Below are 27,116 nucleotides of genomic sequence, written 5' to 3' on the forward strand. Positions count from 1 at the left end.
ACTCCACCTCCCATCCTTAGCTTTGGGATTCAACCCAAGTGTGATGACTGCAGCAGGGTTAACACGATGAACATTGTACAGTTTTGTACCTACCATAAATGTAGATGTTCGAGTGTTCACCCTGCTGCAGTCCAGGTTACCCTCCCTCCATCCCATCTGAATTAGCTGAACTTACCTATACCACTCTATCCTATACAACCTCTGTGGTGTATTTGCTTTTCCCTAAAGGTATTGTTTTATTTTTATCTAGTTATATATATATATATATATATATATATATATATATATATATAATTTTTTTTTTTTGTCTACCTATTGGGGGCACCTGACATCTGGGGCAAAAAAACTGAAGAAAATGGCGTTGGATGCCTTTTATATACCCCTGGTGCACTGACGTCAGGGAAGAAGCAACAGCAACTGACGCCGGACCAAGACTTTGGAATTCAGGCCGACTGCGGGACCGCCTGACGGCAGGATAACCCAAGTGTGATGACTGCAGCAGGGTGAACACTCGAACATCTACATTTATGGTAGGTACAAAACTGTACTTTTGTCTTTCCTTCTCTATCTTCTACAATCTGTGTGGTGTATTTGCTTGTAGATGAAGGTAAAGTTTATATTGATGCATGTATATAGATAATATATATATATATATATATATATATATATATATATATATATATATATATATATATATATATGTATATAATATTGCTATCTTTTTGGGGGCATCTGACATCGGGGGCTGACGACCTGATGTCATGGAAGAGAAGACAGCAACCGACGCAGGACCCAAGACTTTGGAATTCAGGCCGACTGAGGGCAACCTGCCAGCAGATTACCCAAATGTATTGACTGCAACAGTGAATACACTCGAACATCTACATTTATGGTAAGTGTACACAACTGTCATTTCTGTAGTCCAATCTTGCTTTCATTCTTACATATGGGTTCAGAGCCGATCCTCGTCTCTGACTCAGCCCATTACAAAGCTCAAAGTCTCTCAGTTGGCTCGTGGCAAGGTAGGTATCCCATAGTGCACTAGTAAGAATCCCCAGATCTCGTTTGCTGCGTCTACAAGTTCAGAAGTGCTTATTTCTTGGCCATGGCTAAGTTGGATATTTTTCATTGTTATTCTTATTTTTATTGATATATTGGCATATAATATAGCTTAGTTTTCATAGCTTAGGTAATAATTATTAGTAGGTAGTAAATAGAAGTGTGTTTTTGCTATTTTCTGTAGTTATTGTTGAGAACTTGTTGGCCGTTTCTAGGTCCGTTTTGTTCTCCGAGTGGTATCCCTTCTGTGTGCTAGTTTTTCAGATATTTTCTATTAGCGTAGGTCCACGTTTGTGTTAGGACCTTTTATTCTAGTGTTGTTTTTCACTAGAATTCCTTTTTGTGTGTGCAGTGTTGTTTATTATTGGCTAATTTTTAGCCTGTTTAAAAAATTTACAGTTTGTAGTATACTTGCTGACTTAGCGTTTCCATTTTTATGTGACAGCTAAGTCTGTTTAAGTTAGAGGGCCTAGTCCTCTATTATCCTTTTCTGCTGTTGTTCCTCTTCAGGGCTAGGCCCATTTAAGTTAGATGACCTAGCCCTCTGCTTTTGCTCGTCTGTGTGCGTGTTGTGTTTAGCAGGGCTAGGCCCATTTAAGTTAGAGGACCTAGTCCTCGGTTGTATTTCTTGTGTGCTGTTTTTCTTGCAGGGCGAGGCCCGTTTAAGTTAGAGGACCTTGTCCTCTCTTCTGTCTTTGATAGTGTTGGTTATTAATAAGCATGTCTAAGGAGTCTAAAGATCATAAACCTTCAGGTTTTAAAAAGTGCTTTAAGTGCACCATAAAAATGTTGATAACTGACAGGCATAGTAACTGTGTTTACTGCCTTGGCACCATTCATTTGCAGGAAACTTATTCTTTCTGTCACTCATTCAGCTCTCGAGTTCTCTAAGAAAGGAAGAACAAGCTTAACATGAAAGGTCTCCTTAAGCCTTCCTTTGAGGAGGATTTAGCCAGCTCATCATCCTCACACTCCCAATTCTCCTTCTTCAAAGAAAGAGAAGGTCAAGTCGGCCAAGAGACATTCTCCTGCACCGACTAATTTGTCTGGACCTTCTCAGAAAGTTTTGATATTGGACAAGCCTTCTACCTCTTCGGCACCACCATCCTCGGAGCCGGTCGATGTTATCAATATTGACGCTGCAGTGTCGACTCCCAAGTTTTTCAGAGTCAACCTCTGAGAAATTGCCTCGGAGCTGGTCCAAAGAGTTATTGCCAGTTTCTTCAACCTTATGATCTCCCATATTGCAGAAATCTAGGTCGCCTACCCTGTCATCCAGATCCTCCAAGAGCCTTTCAGAAGAGGATGTAGACAGAGTAGTGCTTAGACTCTTGAAGTCATCTGCTTTACCAAAATTATTGCTAGCTCCGACCCAGTCATTTCCGGAGCCATCTAAGACCATTCCCCCTGTTGTTGTTCTTCCTCCGTGCCATGTTGGTCCTTCGGAGCCAGAGCTTTCGGTGCCACTTGTGGTGGAACCCTCAGTTCCAGCACCCCTTGTGTCTTTCTCGGAGCCGAGTTCTGCTCCGACACCTTCGGCGCCATCCTTGGTGTCTAGGAGACGAAGCTCACCAGTCGGCCCCGACAGGGACGCTTGGACCAGAACTTCTTTGGTTCCGAGCCTACCTCTCGGTGCGTTGGCTAGGATGAGCTCGGATCCTACATCCATCTCGGAGCCTATCACTTTGGAGCTGCGAGCTACTTCTGTTTCCTCGGAACCGGGGCTGTCCTCGGAGCCAGAGAGATTTCCATTCGAGATGATGAGGAGCGTGCTGTCCAAGGTCGTCAGCTCCGCACAAGGGTACCAATACTCTTCCCCCTCAAGCACCAACCTGTGTGTCAGCACCATCTCTCTCTCTCTCGGCAGCAGAGACCCATAGCCTCAGGAGCCCTCGTTGAGTGGCCCCCAGTCTTCCAAGACCTCCCCAGAATACCCTTCTGAGGACACCCCTCGGAAGAGGACTTGCAAGAGGAAGCATGTAGACTCCCCGGATGAGTCCATCATCTCAGACACTGACCTCGAGGAGTCAGAAGGGTCCCCTAGGTCATCCTCTGATATCTCCTTTGTAGATATCTTAGAGATCCTGAAACAGAGAGGTGGCTGGCCCACTATCACCCCTTCTGATGAGGAGTCAGTGTACATAAAGGCTTTCGGGTCTCAACCTTCAACCTCCTGGGTGTCTCCAGCTTTTGATGAGATCCTGGACCTAGTTAGTTGAAAGGTGTGGGAAACTCCTGATGTCGTGGAACCTGTCCCCAGAAGGCTGAACAAATTTCTCTCAGCCCCCAAAGAGAAAGAGTTTTTGACCAAAGGTATACCTGTAGATGCCATGGTGGAGGTGGCAGAGACAAAGAAAGAATTAGTGGAGACTTCTACATCTGAGCATCCACCGAGCAAGGAGTCTCGAACGATGGATAGATATGGGAAGCGTATCTTCTCTTCAACGGCTTTCACTCTCAGATCACTGAATTACCTTACCCATTTTACTAGGCTTCAAAGAGATCTAAAAGAACTAGGAGATACCCTCCAAGGTACATCAACTGAAGGAGTCCCTGAGAAAGTTACTGCTAAGTTGCCCACCTTAAACTCCATTGTTAACTCCTCCATGAGGCTGATATCCTGTGCAACAGATGGAGCGAGTAGGGCAGCGGGTTCAGGAGTTTCCCTTTAGGAGACACTCCTGGATGTGCTTATGTAACTTTGCGGAGCCTTTCAAATCTACTTTTACCAATGCCCCCTTTGACGGTCTTCTTTTTTTTGACCAAAGGTAAAAGATACACTCACCAGGTGCAAGCAGGAAGGGAAAACTCTCTCTGCCGTGGGAGTACATTTTTCCGTCCCTTCTAGACCATACCCGGAGGGTCAGAGAGGCAACAAAATGTGGTTAAAGAAATCCCAGAGATTTTTCCCGGATGCACAAGGTGATTCCTCCTTCAGAGGCAGAGGAGGAGGAGCTAATGGCAAACGTTGTCCTAGAGGCAGGGGGGGGGGGGTCCGCAAAACCAGGGTGGTGCGATTCCTTTCGTGGTTATCCCTTTCATCGCTCCTGAAGTGGGGCCCGACTGCGCTTCTCTAGAGCCAATCGAGGGTCGCTTATCTTTGTATCCAGAAGCCTGGCTCAACATCACCCAAGACAAGTGGGTACAAAAAGTAATCACCAGGGGATACTCCATACCCTTTTTTCTCCCACCTCATACCACCAAGAAGATCCCAGATGTTCCACCCAATCACAGGGATCAAGCAACCATAGAAATTCAAAAGTTGCTTACAAAGAGAGTCATCCAAACCTTCCCCCACAGACCAGATAGGATTCGGAACTTACTCCAGAATCTTTTAGTGCCAGAACGAACAGGAGACTGGAGGCCCATTTTGGACCTCAGCAAATTAAATTAACCAGTGAAGAAGTCCAAGTTCCGAATGGTAACTCTGCAGTCGATACTCCCTCTGTTAGGGAAAGACAATTGGATGTGCTCCATAGACCTCCAAGATGCATACTACCACATCAAAATGGACAGAGCATCGGGGAGTCATTTATGCTTTCGGCTGGGAGCCAGTCATTACCAATTTCGTGCTCTGCCCTTTGGTCTCACCACAGCTCCCAGGGTGTTCACCAAATGCATGGCGGTAGTGACAGCTCACTTGAGATGTCTTGGATTCCATGTGTTTCCGTACCTGGACGACTGGCTCCTGACCACCACCACTAGGCATCTACTTCTACAAGCCAGGGATTCAACCATTCAGCTCTGCACCCAACTAGGGATTACGATAAATTGGGAAAAGTCTGCCTTGTCGACCTCTCAATATGTAACTTTTATAGGAGCAGAAACAGACACAGTCGCTATGTTGGCTCGTCTTCCCGCAGACAGAATTCAAAATCTCAGAAGACAGATATACACCCTACTTCCTCAACAAAGAGTCAAAGCCAAGACAGTGCTGAAACTTTTAGGGACCATGGCTTCTGCCATAACCCTAGTTCCACTAGCCAGACTACATATGCAAATCCTTCAATGGCTACTCTTTTCTCAGTGGTCTCTCCAACAACTGCCTCTGTCTCACCATATTCTGATAATGGAATCTTGCAAAAAGGACCTTTGTTGGTGGATTCAGCCTGATTAACTAACGACAGGAACACCCTTCCTTCCTCGCCAGCCCGTTGCTACTGTGACCACGGATGCCTCCCAGATAGGGTGGGGGAGGGGGCATTATCTAGGCAGGACTGTCCAAGGCACATGACAAGATCACAAGGCTCACCTGCATATCAATGTCCTAGAGATGAGAGCAGTGCTACTAGCGTTGCAAGCACTTCACAACTTTCTTTCTGTAGGGACGATAGCAATCCAGTTGGACAATATGTCAGTGGTATGGTATTTAAACAAGCAAGGAGGAACCAGATCTTACCCCCTATGTCGAGAGGCTCTTCGTGTTTGGCAGTGGAAGTTGTCTTTCCAGTGCTTTCTAGTAGCAACGCATATCCCAGGGACAACCAGTGTAATAGCTGACAAGCTCAGCATGGCAATTTTGATGCAATCTGTTTGCCAGCTCAATCAATGCCAAATGCAGCAGCTACTTCTCCCTTATCCTCCCTCCGGGAGAGACACCCAGAGACGCACTTGTTCACAATTGGCCTCCAGGACTTCTTTATGCATTTCCCCCCTTTCCAGTCATATCAAAAGTGAATCAGAAAGCAAAGTCCTTGGGAAGCAGAATGATTCTGATAACTCCTTACTGGCCTCGTCAGATTTGGTTCTCCTTTCCTGGCCTCACCTTTTAGACGATCCATAGACTCTGGACCCAGTTCCAGACCTCTTGACACACGTCAGGCACCCTCCACCCCTGCCTTCACACCCTCAACTTGACAGCGTGGCTGGTCCACTTCCATCCCTAGTCAGGCTTTATGATTTTTAACCTGCAGTTACCCATATCATTGCGTCTTCCCACAAACCTTCCATGAGGAAATTATACACTAGCAAATAGAAAAGATTCTCTATTTGGGCAAAAGAGAAAAATGCAGATACTTATACAGCATCCATTCCTTTGATATTAGAATTCCTAACTGAGCTTTTTCACCAGGGATCAGCTGCTGCTACAATCAAAGTTCACCTAGCAGCAATATCCAATTTCCACTTAGGACAACATGAGCCTAATCTTATGGCTCACACATTGTGTAAGACTTTCCTTAAAGGCACTACCTTGCTAAGACCGCCCTTTCAGGAACCTATGTCTCCTTGGGATCTAAATTTCGTTCTATCCAAACTTACTTCCCCGCCTTTTGAATCCGCACATTCTTGTGAACTGAAGTTTCTGTCTTGGAAGACCATTTTTCTAGTAGCTATTACATCCGCCAGAAGAGTGTCAGAGTTACAAGCACTGTCAGTCAAACCTCTTTACTTGATTTTTCATAGAGACAGTTTCCCTTCGTACAAACTCATCTTTCATACCCATGGTTTGCTTTCAGTCTAATTTGAATCAAACTCTCGAACTGCCAGTATTTTTTCCTAATAACTCAATCAGTGCAGAATGTAAATTTTATCAACTTGATGTTCACAGGCAGTTAAGGTTCTAGCTTCATAGAACCAAGGAACTTAGAAAATCAGACCAATTGTTCGTATCCTTTTCTGACACTAGGATGGGTATGCCAGTTTCTAAGATAACTATCAGATTGAATATCAAACTGTATCTCGTTTATTTACTCTTCCAATGGCAAGTAACTTCCGTTTAAAATTAAGGCTCATTCAACCAGATCCTTATCCACATCTGCTGCTTTTCAAGCCAGAGTTCCAGTTGACAGTATTTGTGCAGCAGCAACTTTTATTACTCATTACAAATTGGATTTGACCTCAAGGGGTAGAGCCTCTTTTGGTTCCACGGTTCTTAGAAGTATATTCCCGTGAGCCACCCGAAAAAAAGGGGCTAGGGACGCTGTCCCATATGTAAGAATGAAGGCGAGATAGGACTATAGAACATAAAGAAGTTATATACTCACCATAACGTTCCATGTTTGTAGTCCATCTCGCCCTTCATTCTTACGAACCCACCCACCAACCCCCGTCCATGTATCCTTGGAGGATCTGGAGACAAGATAGTATTGCTTCTTTGTAGGGTGGAGACCTTTCATCTTATTGTACCTTGTGGAAAACTTTTCTATCACTCTTATAGTCAGCAGCAAACGAGATCTGGAGATTCTTACTAGTGCACTATGGGATACCTACAGTGCCACGAGCCAACTGAGAGACTTTGATCTTTGTAATCGGCCGATCCTCGGCTCCGAACCCATATGTAAGTGTGAAGGGCGAGATGGACTACAAACATGGAACATTATGGTGAATACATAACTTCTTTTTTTGTAAAATCACTCCCTTTCAACTATTTAAATTTATTGGCCATCATACTGTATTCCCTAGTACCAGAATACAAAAGTGCCCACCCCCTTTCAATCTATTTTGTTCTTTTAAAAATAGTGGCTCTCCATTAAAACTTAACTTTTTAGACAAGTTACCCACTTCGATAGCGAACAGCTTAGTGCACACTGCAGTGTTTAGGATAAACCATTTTTTTTTCATATTACCTTTAAGCATCTATTGCAAGGGTTCTACCTCACATAAACGAAACACCACAACACCGACAACGCAATCACCGACACCACATAACCGACAGTACAAAAACACGAAATCCCACATGCCCGACAACGAAATAACCGACGGTACACAAACACGAAACCTCATACACTTCACACACCACAATCAACAACCAAAACACATTCCCCGTCCAAAAACCACATACACAACACAAGCACACCAAAATCCCTACAAACCCACACTAAACCATACATACACAACTACCTACAACCCTGACCCAAACCCTAACCCTAAGGTCCATCACTACCGCACACTTACCTGACCCGCTCCCTAACCCTAACTCACTTATCCCGCCCCTAACCCAAACACAATCACTACCAAGACACTTACCTGACCCGCTCCCTAACCCTAACTCACTTATCCCGCCCCTAACCCAAACACAATCACTACCGCACACTTACCTGACCCGCTCCCTAACCCTAACTCACTTAACCCACCCCTATCCCCACTTACCTTACTCGCACCCTAACGTCCGTCACTACCGCATACTTACACAGCCTTTTCCCATTCCGGCATCCTCGGCGTCGGTGCTTTCATCCGTCGGGTCGGTCTTCTGCTTGTCGATCTTCTAGGTCCCGTCGCGTCGGTCTTCTGCGCTGTCGATCTTCTGGGGCTCGCGATTTCCCTGTCGATGTTCCGGCGTGTCGTTGAAGTGAGGTAGAACCATTGTAAGACACCACCAGTTATTGGAGAGCCCACATTCTGCCTCTCAGTAGTCATATTGGGATTAGTGCTTCCGTTTTCTCCTGGTGAGAGAAGGAGTACAGTGACATTATTTTCTGGAGACTGCTAATCACCAGAAAGCCTAATAACTGCTTTATAGGTGACAGTTTGGAGTCTGTGCTTATATTCTGATCCTGGTGAGAGTAGGAGTAGAGTGCATTGATTCCTGAGTCTTTCTGGGTGGAGAGTGAGTGTCTGTTCTTAACATGCCTGATTGATCTGGTTGCTATTCGAGGCATCTACCAGAAAAAGGTTACAAGCCTACAGACCTTTGCATCATATGGGACAAGACTGTGGATCACCAAACAGGCTGTGGCCTGCTTCTCTTCTTGGGATTGGTGCTAACATTTTGCTTCTGGTGAGAGAAGAAGCAAAGGAGTATTGTATCCCAACAGAGTGAAGCTGTGGTGAGACCAGGATTAGTAGTGGGTCTGTATTAGATGATCGAACTTTTAAAAGTTCGAACATCAGGTCGACACCATATCATCAAACTTTTAAAAGTTCAAAAATCTAATAAAAAAAAATAAATGACAGAAAAAACATACCTGAACGTTGTAAGCAGGGGGGGGGGGGGGCAAGCATGTGTAGTGCGATATTGAAGTTGGTATATTTAAAGAGCGGGGGGGGGCGCTCTTTAAATATACCAACTCCAATATCACACTACAGTGCAGGAAAGGGAAATCTTCCCATTCCGCACTGTATGGAGATCTCCGTTGAAGCGTTCAAACTTTTAAAAGTTCGATCATATGGTGTCAACCATATGACATTTGAACTTTTAAAAGTTTGATAATGTGATATAGACCCTTAGTAGTAGCCAGGCATTAGCCATTCATGCGACTCCCATCTTTTCATCATTCTTGACAAGCTGATTCTTTGTTTTCAGTAAGTACTGCTTGAGTTGTTTCTAACTTCAGAATATCTGCCTAAATACTTCATCCTTAAATTTTCAGGGTCTGAATATTAGTTTCCCCTCAAGTGATTGGCAGTGCTGTGTACAAGACACTTTGAGTGACATTTTTCCTGTAAAAGCACAATTGAAATTTATCCAATATCTAGTTGCACACAGGACTAGTTTGCAGTGACAAGCACTGTCCACATAGTTGCAAACTGGATACTCCTGATAGTGATTGATATTCTCACTCCAACAGTCTAATCAATAAAAAAGGTCTGCTGCTTTGGATATGAACTTTCCTACTGTCTCCATTACCAACTTGGTGGATATGGGCATCCTGAGGCAATGTAGAAATTTCCTCATGTTTACTGACAACCAGTTAATTCTCAAACAAACTGATACGGTATGTGAGAGATGTATTTACACAACGTCACTGGAGCCAAAGATCTCACAGAAAACTATTCCTAATGTCGATAAGGTTGTCAGTAGTACACATGCTGCACCCATCACACACAATGCAAAGCAGACATGTAGACCCACATATACTGAGGCACTTACATGTAACCTTCCTAAACCACAAAGACCTCCCAGACAAAGTACACATAAGAAATACCCTCAGCAGCCCCAAATGCACTCTTTCCAAACAATACCCACATCAAGAGATAGATCTACATCTCATGGAGCCTCTACCTCTAGGCCCATAAGGCAAGTCACCACACAATCCAACATTCTAGTTATTGGAGACACTCCATTGTGAGACACACTGATGTCCCTCTCACCAGGCTGAGTAAGGAGAAAGTTACGGTCAGTTGCCTATCAGGGCCCATGCTTACGCTTATCAAGGGTATCAGAACTCGTCAGAGATTTGGGATGCATGGCTAGGCTTAAAAAGGCTCTTGTGGTCATCAGTCTAGTAAACACCTATGAACCTACAAAGGAGTCATAACAGTATCTGTTGTTGAGAGACTTGAGTGCATGTGTGATATGGTGTATCCTGGCACCTGACAGACAGCTGACCGTGACCTTTTCCTTATCCAGCCTGGTGAGAGGGATATGTGTGTGTCTCATGATGGAATCACCTATGACTGATATGTTTAGTTTTGTGGTTTGCCTTAAGGGCTTGATGGGTAGGACACTGGCACATGATCTGTTATATGTATTGTGTTCTGCAGAGGAAGTATTATGTGTAGGGTGCTTGTGTTTGTGTTTGGTAGGTCTCTGGTGTTTAGGTATGTTACTGTTAAGGACCTTCGCATATGTAGGTATGTGTGATTTGGGTTTGGGTGGAGTAGGAGGCGAGGTGTGCATGCTGACAACCCACTCTTTGTCATATGAACTAACTGGTGTATGACAGAGCATGGATTCCAGGTTCTTAATATAGCTGCATCTCTCACATATTGAGTTTGTGTGGACTAGGAGTAGAGGGTTGTCAGTGAACATGAGGCAGTTGCTACACTGCCTCAGGATGCCCATGTTGACCAAGCTGGCTGGGGAAACTGTAGGAAATTGTCCTCCCATAGTGTTAGGTAAATTTATATGGTCAGTAAAAGAGGTCACATATTGGAATGGCTAGTGGTTGAGAGGTGTGTTGGTACCTCTGAGGCGAGGCTAACTGTTCCCCCTGATAGTAAAGTAGGGCCACGAAAAACCTCTGGAGGACCACAAGCTAAGTGCTTAGGGAAAATTTAACAAGCAGAACGTTTATGTCTAAACCACCAAAGGTGTCACCCCTATGTGGCAGTGCACAATAGTTCTCCAGCTCCCAGGGCACCAGTCCAACCCAAGATGACTAAGTTTTCGTCACGGCTTCTTCTCTCTGTGCCACAGAACCTACTGTAAGAACTTCTGATTTTTTGTAAATGCTGAAAGGCTATGCTTACTCCTGGATGGTGAGATAGTTATTTACAGTTTTGAAGTTAAGTCAAGGGAACTGTGTGATAAACTGTTTAGTGCTGCCACCTCATAGTTGTTGGTTCTCTTTCTTGGTTCCCATCCAGCATGCTTTCTGTGCAGAGTTTGCATGCCTTTCCTGTGTTTTTCGCAAATGTTTCACTTTCATTTCACTTTCCAAATGCATGCATATGGTTAGGTTGGTCATCTTCCAAACTGATCATTGTATGGGTGCAGTGTACATTTGAATGTGTGCATCCTGTGATGGGACTGGTATCCTTTCCTTGATCTGTTCTCTGCCTTATGCCTGTAAAGTGCCAGGACAGACTGTGGTTCCTTTGCATTCCCAAAGAGAGTATAAATAGTGTAACAGAAAATGAGGGAGTACAACTGGGACAGTGTTAGTTGCTTTTTGTAACATAAAACATTTGTTCCAACATACATTCTGTTTTAACAAACAACATGTCATATTTGGTATATTTTATGATGTCTGCATGAATTTCTTAAATTAGTTTAAATATTGGTGTGTATGTATAGATTGTGTTTTATGTAGTAAGGCACTGTGTTTTGCTCCCATATGGCAGAATTACAGAACTTATATGCAACTGGACTTTGATGCCTAGATTTGTAGTTTTACAGAATTTGTTCTACAAGCATAACCATATTTTAGCACTTTTATTTCAGTGCTAATTTATTTTTATAATCTTGAAAGAGAAGTGTGTTAAACATGATATGCCTTGTTCTGATTTTTGGGGGGTGTTGGGTTGGGTTTATTTTGTAAATAACCAAAAAATAAAATAAAATAAAAAAGCTCACAGCAGTCAATTTTGTACCATTATCTTTCTTTATAGGTCTATGACCTGACTCAAGAGTTCTTTCAGAGTGGAAAACCTGTTGACGTTGAAAGTCAAAATAGCGTGGGTGTGTTCACGCGTGACCTTGTTCGAAAGCGTATCAAGGCAGATAGGGATGACTCGGACATTATCAGGAAGCTGAAGCTAGCCATGCTTCAACAGTACCTGAAGGTAAGATACTGTATATAGCAAAATGCAGGACTTTGGAAACACAAGTTTAAAAAAGTGTGATAATTTGACTGTTGTGGTGTTTTGTGTTTTTGGAAAAAAGACAGTATCTGATGTTGTCCTTTTCATTCTTCCTCACTACTGGGTTTTTGGATCTGACATTGATTCTGATTTGGCCACATTCACCAGACTTAGGATCTGAGTCTCAAGCTCCTTCCATTCCCATAATGCATCACGTCTGTAACTCCTCAGGTCTTGTTTGCCGCCTTCCAGCACAGACATGATCCGTGAGTCTCAAGCTTGTATTTGGTCATTTGAGTTACAAATTCAAATGTTTTGCTTTCCTTTAGCTTCTTCAAACTCGTTTCTTGTCCTGTTGTACTTTTTTTTTTTTTGCTAAGGTCATTTTTGGTCCTTTCTTTACCTCCTTTCCCACACTTTGTTAACAAGGGCGTAAGGTTCCCCTCAGCCACTAATTTTTTTCTGTCTTTATCTTTTCTTGGTAAGAAAAAAAGAAAGAAAAAAAGACCCCCCCCCCCCGATCACTTACACTGTTACAAGGGTGTTCCAGTTGAATGGAAAACTTTTTGAATGGTTTTATCTGACGCAGTTCTGGTTAATAACTGAACGAAAAGTGCTTAATAAACATCAGTGTGGACTGTTTCCTGTGGTTGCAATTTATTCGTTTGGATTGGTGGTTTACAGGAGTTTTTATCTAGTTTTCAAGTTGTTCCAGTGATGCCATTGTGGTGATGGCAGCCGCAAAAAAGAAGCTGACCTAGGAGAGTTTCTCCCCCAAAACAAAGTGTCCCGAGCATTGGACAGATACGGGAAGCGTGTGTATGCTTCAGCTACTTTCACATTGAGAGGCTTAAACTATTTGGCACATTTTACATGGCTTCAGAGAGATCTGATCAAGGAGCTAACCATCTTTCTGAAAGAGGCCTTGTTGGAGGAGAATCTTAAACAGGTTTCTCCCCAGTTGGAGACTCTTTCTTCCCTGGCAAATTCCTTGATGAGGCTGATCTTGCACTCTCTGGAAAGTACCTCACGAGCAGCCGGTACAGGCATAGACATTAGGAGACATGCCCAGATGTGGCTTTGCAATTTTGTGGAACCCTTCAAGGCATAGTTCATTAATGCCCCCTTTGATGCCTCCTCCTTGTTTGGACCATCAGTGAAAGAAAAGCTTACCTGCAACAAAAAGGATGGGAGGATCTTATTTGCCATAGGGACCCCCCCAAAGGACCTTTGCAAGGAATCAGGGAGGCAAGAAACTTTAGTTTAAAAAATCCCATGGTACTTTCCAGGACTCGCATGGGGGATACTTCTTCCAGGGGCAGAGGAGGAGGTTTTAATGGTAGGCACTGCCTCAGAGGCAGAGGGGCTCCTCAAAGTCATGGCTTTAGGGAAGCCTTTTCCGATAAGCCCTATCAGCGTTTCTGAAGTGCTTCCCAACTGCTCGCCTCTGGAGGTAGTTGGGAGACATCTATCCCTTCACCTAAATGCCTGGAAAAACATCACACAGAACAAATGGGTGCTAAAAATAATATCCAAAGGTTCCCTTTTCCCCTTCATCTCCAAGTTCCAGGAGGGTGCTCCCCCATGTGCCACCCAGTCAGAGGGAGCCTGCCTTTCTCAAAAACTTCTAGAGAAAAGAGTCATCCAGGAGGTCCTGACCAAGCAAAGAGGATTCAGAACTTATTCTGGATTCTTTTTGGTGCCAAAGAAAACAGGAGACTAAGACCAATACTGGATCTTAGCAGCCTCAATCTGTATGTCAAGAAGTTGAAGTTCTGAATAGTTACAGTCCAGTCCATTTTGCCGCTTCTATGCAAGGACGATTGGGTGTGCTCTACAGATCTCCAGGATTTGTATTATATCAAAATGAACAAACCCTCTAGGAGACACTGGCGCTTTAGGCTGGGGGCCAGTCATTACCAGTTCAGAGTGCTGCCCTTTGGTCTCACCATAACCCCCCCAGGTGTTTACCAAATGCATTTCAGTTATCACAGCTCACCTGAGGCTGAAAGGGTTTCAGGTGATGTTCTTCGTATTTCACTGTTGCAGTCAACACACTTGGGTTCTCTGCCTGCAGGTAGCCCTCAGTCGGCCCGAATATCAGAGACTTAGTATTTCTGCGTTGGTTGCTGTCGCTTCAGGACTGACATCAGGTCGTCAGGGGTATAAAAACAGGCAGCCGACACCATTACATCAGTCTTTCTTGCCAAGGAGGAGCCCGAAGCAGAAGTAGTTCGCAAGTGCCGGTCGGCCGCTACCTGAATTTTTCATTTTCAAATTGAATAATCCTTAAGTCTTCTAAAGCTAAGTACCCCGTTGGGGATCCTTTTTGCTTGCTCTAACCGATGTCAGAAAAAATTAACAATTGTCTTGCCTGTGGAAAGCAAATACCTCACAGAGATTTTCATTCTTACTGCCTCACCTGTTTAGGCCCAGACCACAACGTTCCTCACTGTCGGTTTTGTGCATTGTTTAATGCCCAAACCATTCGTCGTTGGGCTCTCTTTGTCACTAAATTCTTTTGCTCTCGATCTCCGTATTATGAAATGGCTTTGGTAAGCCATCCGACTACGAATTTTCCAAAAAAAGTAAGGATAAAGACAGAGACAGACCGCATAGGTCCAAAACTGCTGACGACCCTTCCGTCAAGCTAGTCACCAGTCCGCCAGTACTCAGTGAGGTGCCTTTGCAGCCCCTGATACCCAATTCAGTGGATTCGCAGACCTCTGCTGAGACCCATTCGGAGTTGGGTATGCCGCAAATATGGAACCTGTGGATGTCTCTACCTTGGATGGGTCCGGAGCCGCTGTGCAGGCACCGGCTTCTGAGGCAGATGTCCTTCGTGTTTCACTGTTGCAGTCATTACATTTGGGTTATCTGCTTGCAGGTAGCCCTCAGTCGGCCTGATTAATAAAGTCTTGGTTCTTGCGTCGGTTGCTGTCCCTTCTTCCATGACGTCAGGTCGTCAGGGGTATAAAACATGCAGCCGACGCCATTACATCAGTCTTTCTTGCCACGTGGTGCCCGAAGCAGAAGCAGTTCGCAAGTGCCGGTCAGTCGACTCCTGAAATTTTCGTTTTCGAGATTCAGAACCAAAGTCTTCAACTAAAGCTAAGTACCCCGTTGGGGAAACATTTTCTTGCTCCTTACCGATGTCAGTAAAAGTTAATAATTGCATTACTTGTCGGAAGCAAATACCTCAGAAGGATTTTTATTTGTACTGTATTCCTTGCCTAGACCCTGACCATGACGTACCTTGCTGTCGATTTTGTGCTTTATTTAATCAACGCACTATCCATCATCGGTATGTTTTCGCCTCTAAATATTTCGGTTCTCAGTTTAATTATTCTGAAATGTCGTCAGTTAGCCATCCGACTACTGGAATTCTGAAAAAACGCAAAGATAAAGACAGAGACAGGCCGCCAAGGTCCAAAACTGTCGACGACTCTTCTCCTAAGCCAGTCGCCAGTTCGCCGGTACTCAGTGAGGCGCTTTCGCTGCTCCTGATACCCGCTACTTCTGATTCGCAGGCCTCTATTGAAACCCATTCGGAGTCCGGTATGCTGCGAGATGCTTCAACTATGGAACCTACAGATGTCTCTACCTTGAATGGGTTCGGAGCCGCTGTGCAGGCACCGGATTCTGAGGATGTATTCAGGCCTACAGACTTGCATATTAAACTGACGCCTCCTTCTTCAGTTAGGCCTAAATCTCAAACCATGCCTAAAAAAACGATGCCAAGGCCACATGTTCAGGCCTCTATACCTAAAAAACAAATGATAAGAATGGCTGAAGATCTAATAACTCTAATCCGGGGTAGCCAACCCCCCCCCCCCCCTTCTAAGAAGCCTAGGACTGAAGTTGTTTATGAATCTGATAAACAGGATTCTGTTTTTTCTGATTCTTCTGATGATCTGGATTTGCCCTTATCTACGTATGAGAATTCTGATGCAGAGGACTCCCATTTCCTCTGCTTCCCATCCAGAGGATTTTTCTTTTGGGGAAACTTTACATACTTTAAGGGAGCAGTTCCACTGGGAAACCAGGATTTTTCTGATTCAAAAAAGAGGCTTAGGAATTTCTTACTCCTACCTCAGCATAGGCCTTTAGATATTCCTCCTGTACTAGACATTGTTGATGATGCTTTTTCGGAATCTAGTTCGGTCCCTGATTCCTTGCCTTTTGCTCCCAGAAAACTTGACAGATACTACAGGGTCCCTGAGTCACACAAGTTCCTTTTTTAAAATCCTATTGCGGATCCATAGACTATTTCACAGGGACCCAGGGGCATTAAGGCTACTACTGTTAAAAATCCTACCCCTTCTGATTCAGACTCTAGGGCACTGGATAGATGGGGTAAGAAGGTTTATACTTCTGCAACCATGGCCATTACAGCTTTAAACTGCCAGTTTCATATGTTAAAGTATCAGCAACGTTATTGGAGTGCTTAAACAGAAAATGATGTTGAATCCAGACTGTGTGAAAAATAAAGAATTACAGGATTTAATGCATTCTGCTGAACAAGTTGGAAAACATATTTTGCAGTGTGGTTGTGATTCTTTAGAGGCCTCTTGAAGGGCTGCTGTTACTCGATCTGTGCTCAGAAGGCATGCTTGGCTTAAGGAGCAATCTTTGCCTGATCATGTTAAAGCTAAATTGTTGGATGCTCCCTTAAATCAGGACCGCCTGTTTGGCAACAAAGCTGAGGAAGTTCTTAAAAAGATGGAAGATAAAGCTAAATCTATGCAAACTGCTAAAGATTTCTTACAAGTTCAGCCTCCTAGATTTAGTAGGCACTGGCCCTCTAAGAATTGGTCCTTTCCAGCCCCTTCCAGGTCTTCTCAAGCCAAACCCAGACATAGCAAAACCCCCAGGTTTCAGTCCCAGGGGACACACAGGACTAAGCAGTGGGGGGCCTCCACTTCCAAATCTGGGAGTAATAAGACTCCCCCCCATGGTAAACTGTCTCAGTGACTTCCTTTTACAATTTCAAGCACTTATCAACTGACCGCCCCTTTGGGGGGAAAGATTGCTCTTCATGCAAAGAACTGGGAATTCATTACCCAGGACAAATGGGTTTTAAATATAGTATCCCAGGGATACAGTTTTCACTTCCACACATTGCCAATGCCAAACAGGTGGCCGGACCTACCCCCAAATCAGTGGGCAGAGGCCCAAAAACAAGTACTTTCTCTCTTAAGCATGGGGGCTAGTCAACTGGTATCAGAAGAGGAAAAGGGACAAGGTTTCTACTCTAGACTTTTCCTGGTACCCAGAAAAGACAATTCATGGGGTCCTATCCTGGACCTGTCTACTCTAAACACCTTTTTGGAGATTCCAAAATTCAAGATGCTGACTCTTTACCAATTACTTCCTATGCTAGGCAAAGATGCCTGGTTGGCAACACTAGATTTAAAAGAAGCATACCTGCACATCCCAATCAGGGAATCTGGCAGAAGATACCTACCCTTCAAAGCAGGCTAAAAGCACTATCAGTTCTCTGCACTGCCCTTTGGCTTATCTGCTGCACCCAGGGTATTCACAAAGTGCCTAGCTCCAGTTATTATATTTTGCAGGCAAAGAAATATTCAGATATTCCCATACCTGGACGATTGTCTAATTCAGGCAGAAAGCCTGGACATACTTTTGAATCATCTGGCCTTTGTACAAAGGGTTCTAACTTGTCTGGGGTACACAATAAACGAAAAGAAATCACACCTGGTACCCTGTCAACAAATTATATTCCTGGGAGCAAGCTTGAATACAACTTCCCAGATGGCTTATCTCACGCCAGAGAAACAAAATCATTTGACAACCTACTTCAAACAAGTGGCCACAAAAACCCTGCTATCTGCAAGACTAATACTGCAAGCCTTGGGGTTCATGGCCTCCTGCATTCTTCTAATTCCATATGCAAGACTGCATATGAGGAAACTACAGTGGTATCTAAAAAGCCTATGGTGTTAACATTCTCAGGATCTAGAAGCAATGATGTTAAGTTGTTTCTCTCGCCTTCATTTTTGCTGGTTGGGTTTGGAGCCGATCTTCGGCTCCAACTCGGCCATTTTCTAAAGCTCGAGAGCTATTTACTGGCTCAAGGCCTCCATATATCCCACAATGCCTGGCGCTAGATCCCCAGATCTCGTTTGCCGCTTCAGCTACAAGGTTGCGCTTTACTGGCTCAGGTCGTATTCATCTTTTTGTCATAATTAGTTGTTAAAATTTTGTATACATTTCAAGCTTTTTCATTCTTAGTAGTGTAGTACTGTTAGATTAGTTGTAGTACCTGTGTTTTCTGCCTTTTAGGAAACTCGTTTTAATTAGAGAGTCCCCCCCCCCATCTCCCTAAAGTAGGACGTTTAAATTAGAGGCTATCCCCTTCCCTTTTATAAACCTTTTTCCAGTAGGAAGTAGTGTTTAGCCTTTGTAGTTAAAGATCATTTTCTTTTTATTTTTGCTAGTATTGTTACTCTCTTTAATTTTTTGTGTGAAGGTGTGGGACTAGTGTGTGTGTGTGTGTGTGTGTGTGTGTGTGAGTGTGTGTTTATTTACAATAGTCTAATATTATTCTGTTGGTATCCCTTTTTCTTTAGCATGTCAAAGGATACCAAGGTATCAGGGTTCAAGAAGTGTGACTCGTGCTGTCAGAAAATGTGTCTGACAGACGGTCACACTTCTTGTGTTTATTGTTTGGGCGCCCTACACCTGCAGGACTCTTGCTCGGTATGTCATGCCTTTAGTCCGGGAGTCCTGCAGGAGCGTAGGAACAAGCTGATTCTCAGGGGGTTACTTAAACCCGAGGGGTCTCCGGTGAAGTCTCAGCCAGCGAAAACCCCTAAGCCCACCAAGCCGTCGGCTCCCAGTACGGAGCCGTCGCCAGGTGGAGCGTCTGCTTCTATTTCGGTTCCAGCCGGAACCAAAGTATCTAAATCTCACTCGGCTCCGACCTTGTGTCGGAACCGTCAGGGAGCCGTAAGCGATCTAGGTCGCCATCCCTAGAGACGATTCGCTCGGCTCCGGGGTCGCCTTTACTACAATCTGAACGGAGCCATCGGCCCCACTCTTCTCGGTCCTCGAGGCTATCTGATCATGACTTGGAGAGAGTGGTTAGTAGACTCCTCAAAGCGCAGGCCCTGGCTAAAATGTTAACTAGCCCTCCTCATCAGGCTGTGGCTGTTCCTGTTTCTGAAGTAGTTCCACCTCCAACTCCTCCTGCCAGTTCGGAGCCGGAGTTTGTTGGGGCTCGGATCTTGGAAACGTCGGCGCCGATGCTTCCCTTTTCGGCTCCGTTGTCTGCTCCGATTTCTTCAATGGTTCCGTCCTTGGAGGGATCTGGGCACCGAGACTCCCACGTCGGCTCCGAGGGGTTGAGTGGCATCGGACCCTTGTCCAACCCCATTCTCCCTCTTGGAGCCTCGGCGCAGGTAAGCTCGGCTCCTACATCGGCCTCGGAGCCGTCCCTTTCGGTGCCGGGGAGGATTCCTGTCTCTTCGGAGCGGGGCCCCTCTTCTCTGCCGGACAGGGACGCCTTCGAGGTCATGAGGAGCGTGCTGACTTCCGAGTCTGCACCTCGATCAGCCCCTTCAACTCCTCGCCCCAGGGTGCCTGCTTCGGTCTCTACCCCTCCTCCAGACCCCAAGCGAGAGGATCAAATGCTCCAGGTCACCCCACTGGGTGTATCTTCCTCTTCCGAGGCCTCCCCTCAGATTTCAGAGGAGCCCCCTCATAAGAGGAAATGTAAGAGGAAACATGTTGACTCCCCCGAGTCTGTCACGTTAGATATCGACTTGGAGGATTTGGTAGGGTCCCCAAGATCCCCCTCTGAAGATGTCTCTTTCTCAGACATCCTTGAGATCCTTAGGCAGAGGGGGAACTGGACTGCCCTTAACCCTTCTGAGGACGAGTCGGTATTCCTGGACGCGTTTGGTTCTCGCCCCTCCACCTCCTGGGTGCCTCCGCCTTTCGATCCATTGATGGAAGTAGTGGCTCGAAAGGCATGGTCAGCCCCGGACACACTGGAATCAACCCCCCCGCAGGCCTACTAAGTTTATTATGGCCCCTCAAGATAAACAGTTTTTGACAAAGGGTGTCCCCGTTGATGCCATGGTGGTAGCAGCGGCCACGAAAAAGGAGTTGGCTGACACTTCTGTACCTGTCCATCCCCCTAATAAAGAGTCTAGGATGATGGACAGATACGGGAAGCGGATGTTTTCTTCAGCGACCTTCTCCATGAGGTCGCTGAATTACTTGCGCCACATCACCCGTCTCCAGAGGGATCTCCTCAAGGAACTAAGAGATAGCCTTCAAGATCCATCAGCTGCGGGGGCTCAAGACAAGATTAACTCCCTGCTGGTGACTCTTAATTCTATTGTCAACTCCTCCATGCAGCTCATTTCGTATGCGGCTGATGGGGCGAGTAGGGCTGCAGGCACAGGCGTGGCTTTGAGAAGACATGCCTGAATGCGGTTATGTAACTTTGCTGATCCCTTCAAGGAGTCTTTCACCAATACCCCTTTTGATGGTTCGGCTCTGTTTGGACCTCAGGTGAAAGATACCCTTACCAGGTGTGAGCAAGAAGGCAAGACTCTCTCTGCCGTGGGAGTCCGTTTTTCCACTCCCTCTAGACCATACCCTAAAGGTCAGAAGAGTGGAAAGATGTGGTTCCAGAAACCCCAGGGAGCCATGCCTGACACACGTGGCGAGTTTCCCTCCAGAGGCAGAGGAGGGAACAACAATAGACTCCGCCCGCGGGGCAGAGGGGGTCCGCAGAATCAGGGCAGCAGAGAATCTTTCTCTGACAAGCCCTTCCAGCACCCCTGAGGGGCTGCCCGGCTGTCCGCCTTCGGAGGCAGTCGGGGGAAGGTTGTCTCTGTACCCAGAAGCCTGGCGTCTCATCACACGAGACAGATGGGTATGGTCTATCATATCCGGAGGTTACAAAATCCCTTTTGTCCACACCCCCTTAAAATCAAACAATCCCATCCCAGATGTTCCACCCGGTCTAAGGGAACATGCAGTACAAGAAATTTCAAAACTGCTAAAAAAAACGGGCCATCCAACAAGTCCCAGCAGACCAGCAAGGATCCGCAATGGTACCAAAAAAGACAGGGGACTGGAGACCCATTTTGGAACTCAGCAGGCTAAACAAGTCTGTTCAAAGAACGAAGTTCTGGATGGTCACGCTTCAGTCCATTCTACCCTTTTTGGGTCAGGACAATTGGATGTGCTCCATAGATCTTCAGGATGCGTACTACCATATCAAAATGGACAGGCGTTCCAGAAGGTTTCTCCGCTTCCGGCTGGGAGCCAGTCATTACCAGTTCAGAGCCCTGCCCTTTGGTCTCACCACAGCCCCCAGGGTGTTCACCAAATGCATGGCAGTGGTTACTGCTCAACTGAGATGGCAAGGATTCCGGATGTTTCCATATCTAGCTCCTTACTGCTACCACCAGACATCAATTGCTGAGAGCCAGGGACTATACCATCCAAACATGCTCCAACCTAGGTATCTCAATAAATTTTGAAAAGTCTGCATTGTCGCCTTGTCAGTCTTTAACCTTTATAGGCGCAAGATTAAATACGAAAGATCTGTCTGCAAGACTTCCAATAGACAGAGTGGCAGACATTCGCCAACATGTACAGGTATTATTAGGATGCAGAAAGATTCAGGCCAGATTCGTCCTAAAAACCTTGGGTCTCATGGCAGCAGCGATTATATTAGTTCCCCTGGCTTGTTTTCACATGAGGATTCTCCAGTGGATGATTTTCACCCAATGGTCCTTTCAACAATTTCCTATGTCTCACAAGATAATAATCACGCAGTCATGCAAAGACCACTTGGCTTGGTGGATGGTCTCCCCATCAGTACCCCAGGGCAGACCATTTGTCCTTCCTCCTCCACGTTGCCACGGTGACCACGGATGCCTCCCTGATTTGGGGGGGGGGATTTTCAGGGCAGGACTGTCCAGGGCACCTGGCAACCCCACGAGTACCACTTGCACATAAATGTCTTGGAGATGAGGGCGGTGCTTTTAGCGTTGCAAGCTCTTCAGAACTCTCTACCCACTGGGACCATTGCAATTCACACAGACAATATGTCTGTAGTGTGGTACTTCAACAAGCAGGGCGGAACCAAGTCCTATCCCTTATCTCGAGAAGCACTCAGACTATGGCAGTGTGCAATCTCCTCTCAATGGTTTCTGACAGCAACACACATCCCTGGCAAGTCCAACGTCATAGCGGACAAGCTAAGCAGAGCTATTCTCATGCCTCATGAGTGGTCTCTCAATCGGACAGTAGCGGACAAGATCTTCCGCAAATGGGGTCAGCCTTGCTGACACCTTTTCGCAACTCCTCTCAACAGCAAGTGCGACAGTTTCTTCACTCTCTTCCCTCTTCCCGGACACTCCCCCAGAGATGCTCTAATTCACAATTGGCCCCAGGGACTTCTGTATGCATTCCTCACCCTTTCCTCTAATTCCCAAACTAATTCAGAAAGCTACCATGCTGGGTTGCAAGATGATCCTAATTGCCCCCTACTGGCCTCGACAAATCTGGTTCCCGTTCCTGTGTCACCTTCTAGAGCAACCTTGGAATCTGGACCCAGTTCCGGACCTCCTGATCCATCAGTCGGGCAGGCTGCATCAATCTCTTCAGTCTCTCAACCTCACTGCTTGGTTGCTCCACTTCCAACCTTAGCCAGGCTTCCCAGTATTTCCCATTCTGTGTGTGAGATTATCCTTTCTTCGCACAAACCTACAACCAGGAAGACTTATGGTAGTAAGTGGAAACGTTTCTCTTTCTGGGCAGAGGCTAGAAATATAGATCCTTTTACGGCCCCTGTCCATAACGTTCTAGATTTTTTAGCAGAACTTTTTCAAGTGGGCTCATCTTCTGCCACCATTAGAGTTCAATTAGCAGCAATCTCAAATTTCCATACGGGCCTGTCAGAAACCAGCATCATGTCCCATAAGCTTTGCAAAGCTTTACTTAAAGGAACAATTTTGCTCAGGCCTCCAGTGAGAGATCCCCCGCCTCTGTGGGACTTGAATTTGATCCTAGCTTCCTTGATACTGCCTCCTTTTGAACCGGCAGCTTCCTGTTCCTTGAAATTGCTTTCTTGGAAAACTCTCTTTTTGGTGGCCATTACTTCAGCGAAGAGAGTTTCTGAACTTCAAGCCCTATGTATTCGTCCTCCTTACCTAATTTTCCATAAGGATAGGGTTTCACTCAGGACTAATCCTTCGTTCCTTCCTAAGGTCCCCTCCGAAAATAATTTGAATCACTCCATTGATCTACCAGTTTTTTTTCCAAATTATTCCAACAAAGCTGAACACAAATTACACCAGTTGGATGTTCATAGGCAATTACGTTTCTATTTGCATAGGACTGAGCAAATAAGGAAATCAGACCAACTCTTCCTGTCCTATGCGAAGGGTAAGCAGGGTCGACCAGTGTCTAAAGTAACCTTATCCAGGTGGTTGTCCTCTATTATTACCCTTATTTATCAGTTGAGGAATAAAGAACTCCCTGCTAAACCTAAAGGCCACTCTACAAGGGCTTTAGCTACGTCGGTAGCCTTTCAAGCAAGACTACCAATGGAAGCCATTTGTGCGGCGGCCACATGGGCCACCCCTCATACCTTCATTTCACATTATAAATTGGATGTGGCCTCTAGGAGTAGAGCTGATTTTGGTTCCACTGTGCTCAAGAGTCTGTTCCGATGAGCCACCCAGGACTAAGGTGCTAGGGACGCTGTCCCAACCAGCAAGAATGAAGGCAAGAGAAACAACTTAACATTAAGAAGTTCTGTACCTACCATAACGTTCCATGTTAGTTGTCTTCTTCTCGCCTTCTTTCTTGCATCCCACTCTCCATTCCCCTAGCCTAGATAGACCGAGAAGAGTCCTCTTACGAGTCTTGTCACTGGCTGAGTCTTACCCGATTTATGTCCTCTTATCTTTTCTTTAGCCCTATAGCTGAAGTCTTACTATTGGGACAGTTGTCCTCTTGTATTGTTATGGTGTTAGGTCTTTCAAACGAGATCTGGGGATCTAGCGCCAGGCATTGTGGGTTATAGGGAAGCCTCGAGCCAGTAAATAGCTCTCGAGCTTTAGAAAATGGCCGAGTCGGAGCCGAAGATCAGCTCCGAACCCAACCAGCAAGAAAGAAGGTGAGAAGAAGACAACTAACATGGAACGTTATGGTAGGTACATAACTTCTTAATTCCTATCATACCTTGCCTACGCCTAGAGTTCCTTTGGTGGGCAGAGGCCTGCCACCAAAACAAGGGACTACCTTTCACACCACCCCCTGCCGTCCAAACCCTAACAACAGATGCATCAGACTATGCATAGGAGGCTCACCTGGCAGGGAAGTGCATTCAGGGCAAATGGAACCCAAATCAAATGCACCTGCATATCAATCAAAAAGAGATGTTAGCTGTACAGAATGCTCTGACAGCCTTCAAGGACCACATTCTTCCAGGACAACTAATGGTAAAGACGGACAACACCACTGTTAATGTGGTACATAAACAAGCAGGGGGTGCACATTCTTACCCCCTCTGCAGACTCGCCATGGCATTGTGGAACACAGCCTTGAGCTCCCAAGTGCACCTACAAGCTCAGTTCCTGCCAGGAAAATTAAATGCACTGGCAGACGGACTAAGCAGAAACCTCATGGACCCACACGAGTGGAAACTGGAGCCAAGGATTTTCAACATGTTGACAAGCAAATGGGGGAGCCCAGATATAGACCTGTTTGCCTCTCACCAGAACTACCAATTGGACAAATTTTGCACAAGGACTCCCCACAAACAAGCTTGGAAAGTGGATGCTCTGTCCTTCAGCTGGAAAAACCTATCAGTCTATGCCTTCCCCCCTTTGCCTCTGCTCTCCAAAGTACTACTAAAAATCAAACAGGACAAACCAAGGATGATTTTGATTGCTCCAGACTGGCCATGCCAACACTGGTACCCACTCCTGCACACTGTGTCACGGTTACCCCCATGGCACCTGACTCAGACTCCTTCACTGTTGTCTCAGCAAGAGAACCAGATTCTGCACCCTCAGCTTCTAACACTGAACCTTGCAGCCTGGCTAATTACATAATCTCTCCTTTACCATCCCTCAGTAAACCTGTGATGGATATCATTTTAGAGGCAAGGAGGCCTAGTACTAGAAAATCTTATGCTGAAAAATGGAAAAGATTCTGTGCCTGGAACCAATCTCAAGGGATGAACACAGAAGCGCCCAGTTTACCTCAGATTTTACAATACTTAACTGAGATGCTTCACAAGGGCTTGTCTTTTTCCTCCGTTAAAATCCACGCCTCAGCCATTTCAGCTCATTATAACACAGAACCTCCCCTCTTCTCTCATCCACTGCTCAAGCAGTTCCTCAGAGGGGCCAAAAAATTGAGACCACCCAGGAGAGCTCCATTCCCAGCCTGGGACCTTAACTTTGTTTTTAAACTCACGCTACCACCTTTCGAGCCAGCTGCTACTGCAGACTTAAAATTTCTTTCTTGGAAAACAGCTTTTCTTTTAGCAATCACTTCAGCTAGAAGGGTATCTGAATTACAGGCCCTTATGGCCGTGGAGCCTTTCATCATCTTTCATGCGGACAGGGTGTCCCTCAGAACCAATCCATCCTTCATGCCCAAGGTGGTATCCAGTGTGGCTTTTAATCAGTCCATTCATTTGCCAACCTTCTTTGCCAATCTACAGAACAAAGGGGAACGGATACTGCATTCCGTAGATGTGCACAGACAGCTTAGATTCTACTTGGACAGGACTAAACCTCAAAGGAAATCTGAACAACTGCTGGTGGCATTTGCTGCAAGGGCAGAGGGGAAGGCTATTTCAAAGCAAATCATTTCTAAATGGATAGGCCATTGCATTCATTTCTGCTATAAGCACCATGGAAAACCTATCCCCCAGGGGATCAGACCTCACTACACCAGGGCTGCATCTACCTCTACAGCCTTTCTCAGAGGCGTCCTTACCAGGGACATCCTAGAAGCTGCTACCTGGAGTTCTGTATGTACTTTTCACCAAACATTATAATTTTCCAATTTTCTCTAAATCCAGAGCTGGCTTTGCCACTGCAGCCTTGCAGAGCCTTATAGCTGGTCCTAATGCTATCTAAATTCCTCCTCCCAACCATAGCTTTGGGAATCTACCCAAATGTAATGATTGCAACATTGAAACATGAAGAACATAGTACAGTTGTGTACACTTACCATAAATGTAGATGTTCGAGTGTATTCACTGTTGCAGTCTTGGTTACCCTCCCTCCAGCCCCTTAACTTCTTTTGGCTATACCTCTACTTTCCTTTACTATGCTTAAAAGCCTTGTTGGTGTATTTGCTTTTTTGTTGGAGGTATATCATTGTAATTTTTTATTTAATTGCTTCCCATTATGGGGGGCTTCTGACATCTGGGGCAAGAAAAAGTGATGTAATGGCATCAGCTGCATGTTTTTTACCCCTGACGACCTGACGTCATGGAAGATGGGTTCATAGGTAGGTACTAAGCTATCGGCCCTAGGGCCCATACAAGCCTAGCCAAAAAATGTACCCTGGCTTTCACCACCCATGAAAATTATTTTCTTGTGCCCCTGTCGAGCAGAGCCACAGAAGTGATCCCCAGGGTGAATTTCCCATTTCCCATCCAATCATCAAGATTTTTCTTGAAGAGTGCTAATGAGGAGCTCTGTTTGACATAGATAGGTAGTCTGTTCCAGAGTATGGGAAGTCTCTGGGACAGGAATCTATCCCTCCAGCATGTTCTGTTTATTGTGGTGACAAGGTTAAGGTCCCTAGAGCGTGTAGCTCGGAGGGATTGGGATTTCTTTAAGTGGAGCAATGTC

At 45.5% G+C, this 27,116-nt stretch overlaps 1 protein-coding gene across 1 annotated transcript in view; it reads left to right on the forward strand.

The window, feature by feature from the left end:
* The window catches only part of SMOX (spermine oxidase), a 416,267-nt gene that overhangs the window by 121,941 nt on the left and 267,210 nt on the right, over nt 1-27,116 (forward strand). The window contains exon 4 of the mRNA XM_044062005.1: nt 12,052-12,225. Coding sequence (XP_043917940.1) covers nt 12,052-12,225 — 174 coding nt within the window. The remainder of the gene's footprint in view (nt 1-12,051; nt 12,226-27,116) is intronic.

The sequence above is a fragment of the Protopterus annectens genome, chromosome 2.part1, assembly GCF_019279795.1.
Source record: "Protopterus annectens isolate FY-2018-M chromosome 2.part1, PAN1.0, whole genome shotgun sequence".
In the NCBI taxonomy this organism is placed as follows: Eukaryota; Metazoa; Chordata; order Ceratodontiformes; family Protopteridae; genus Protopterus; species Protopterus annectens.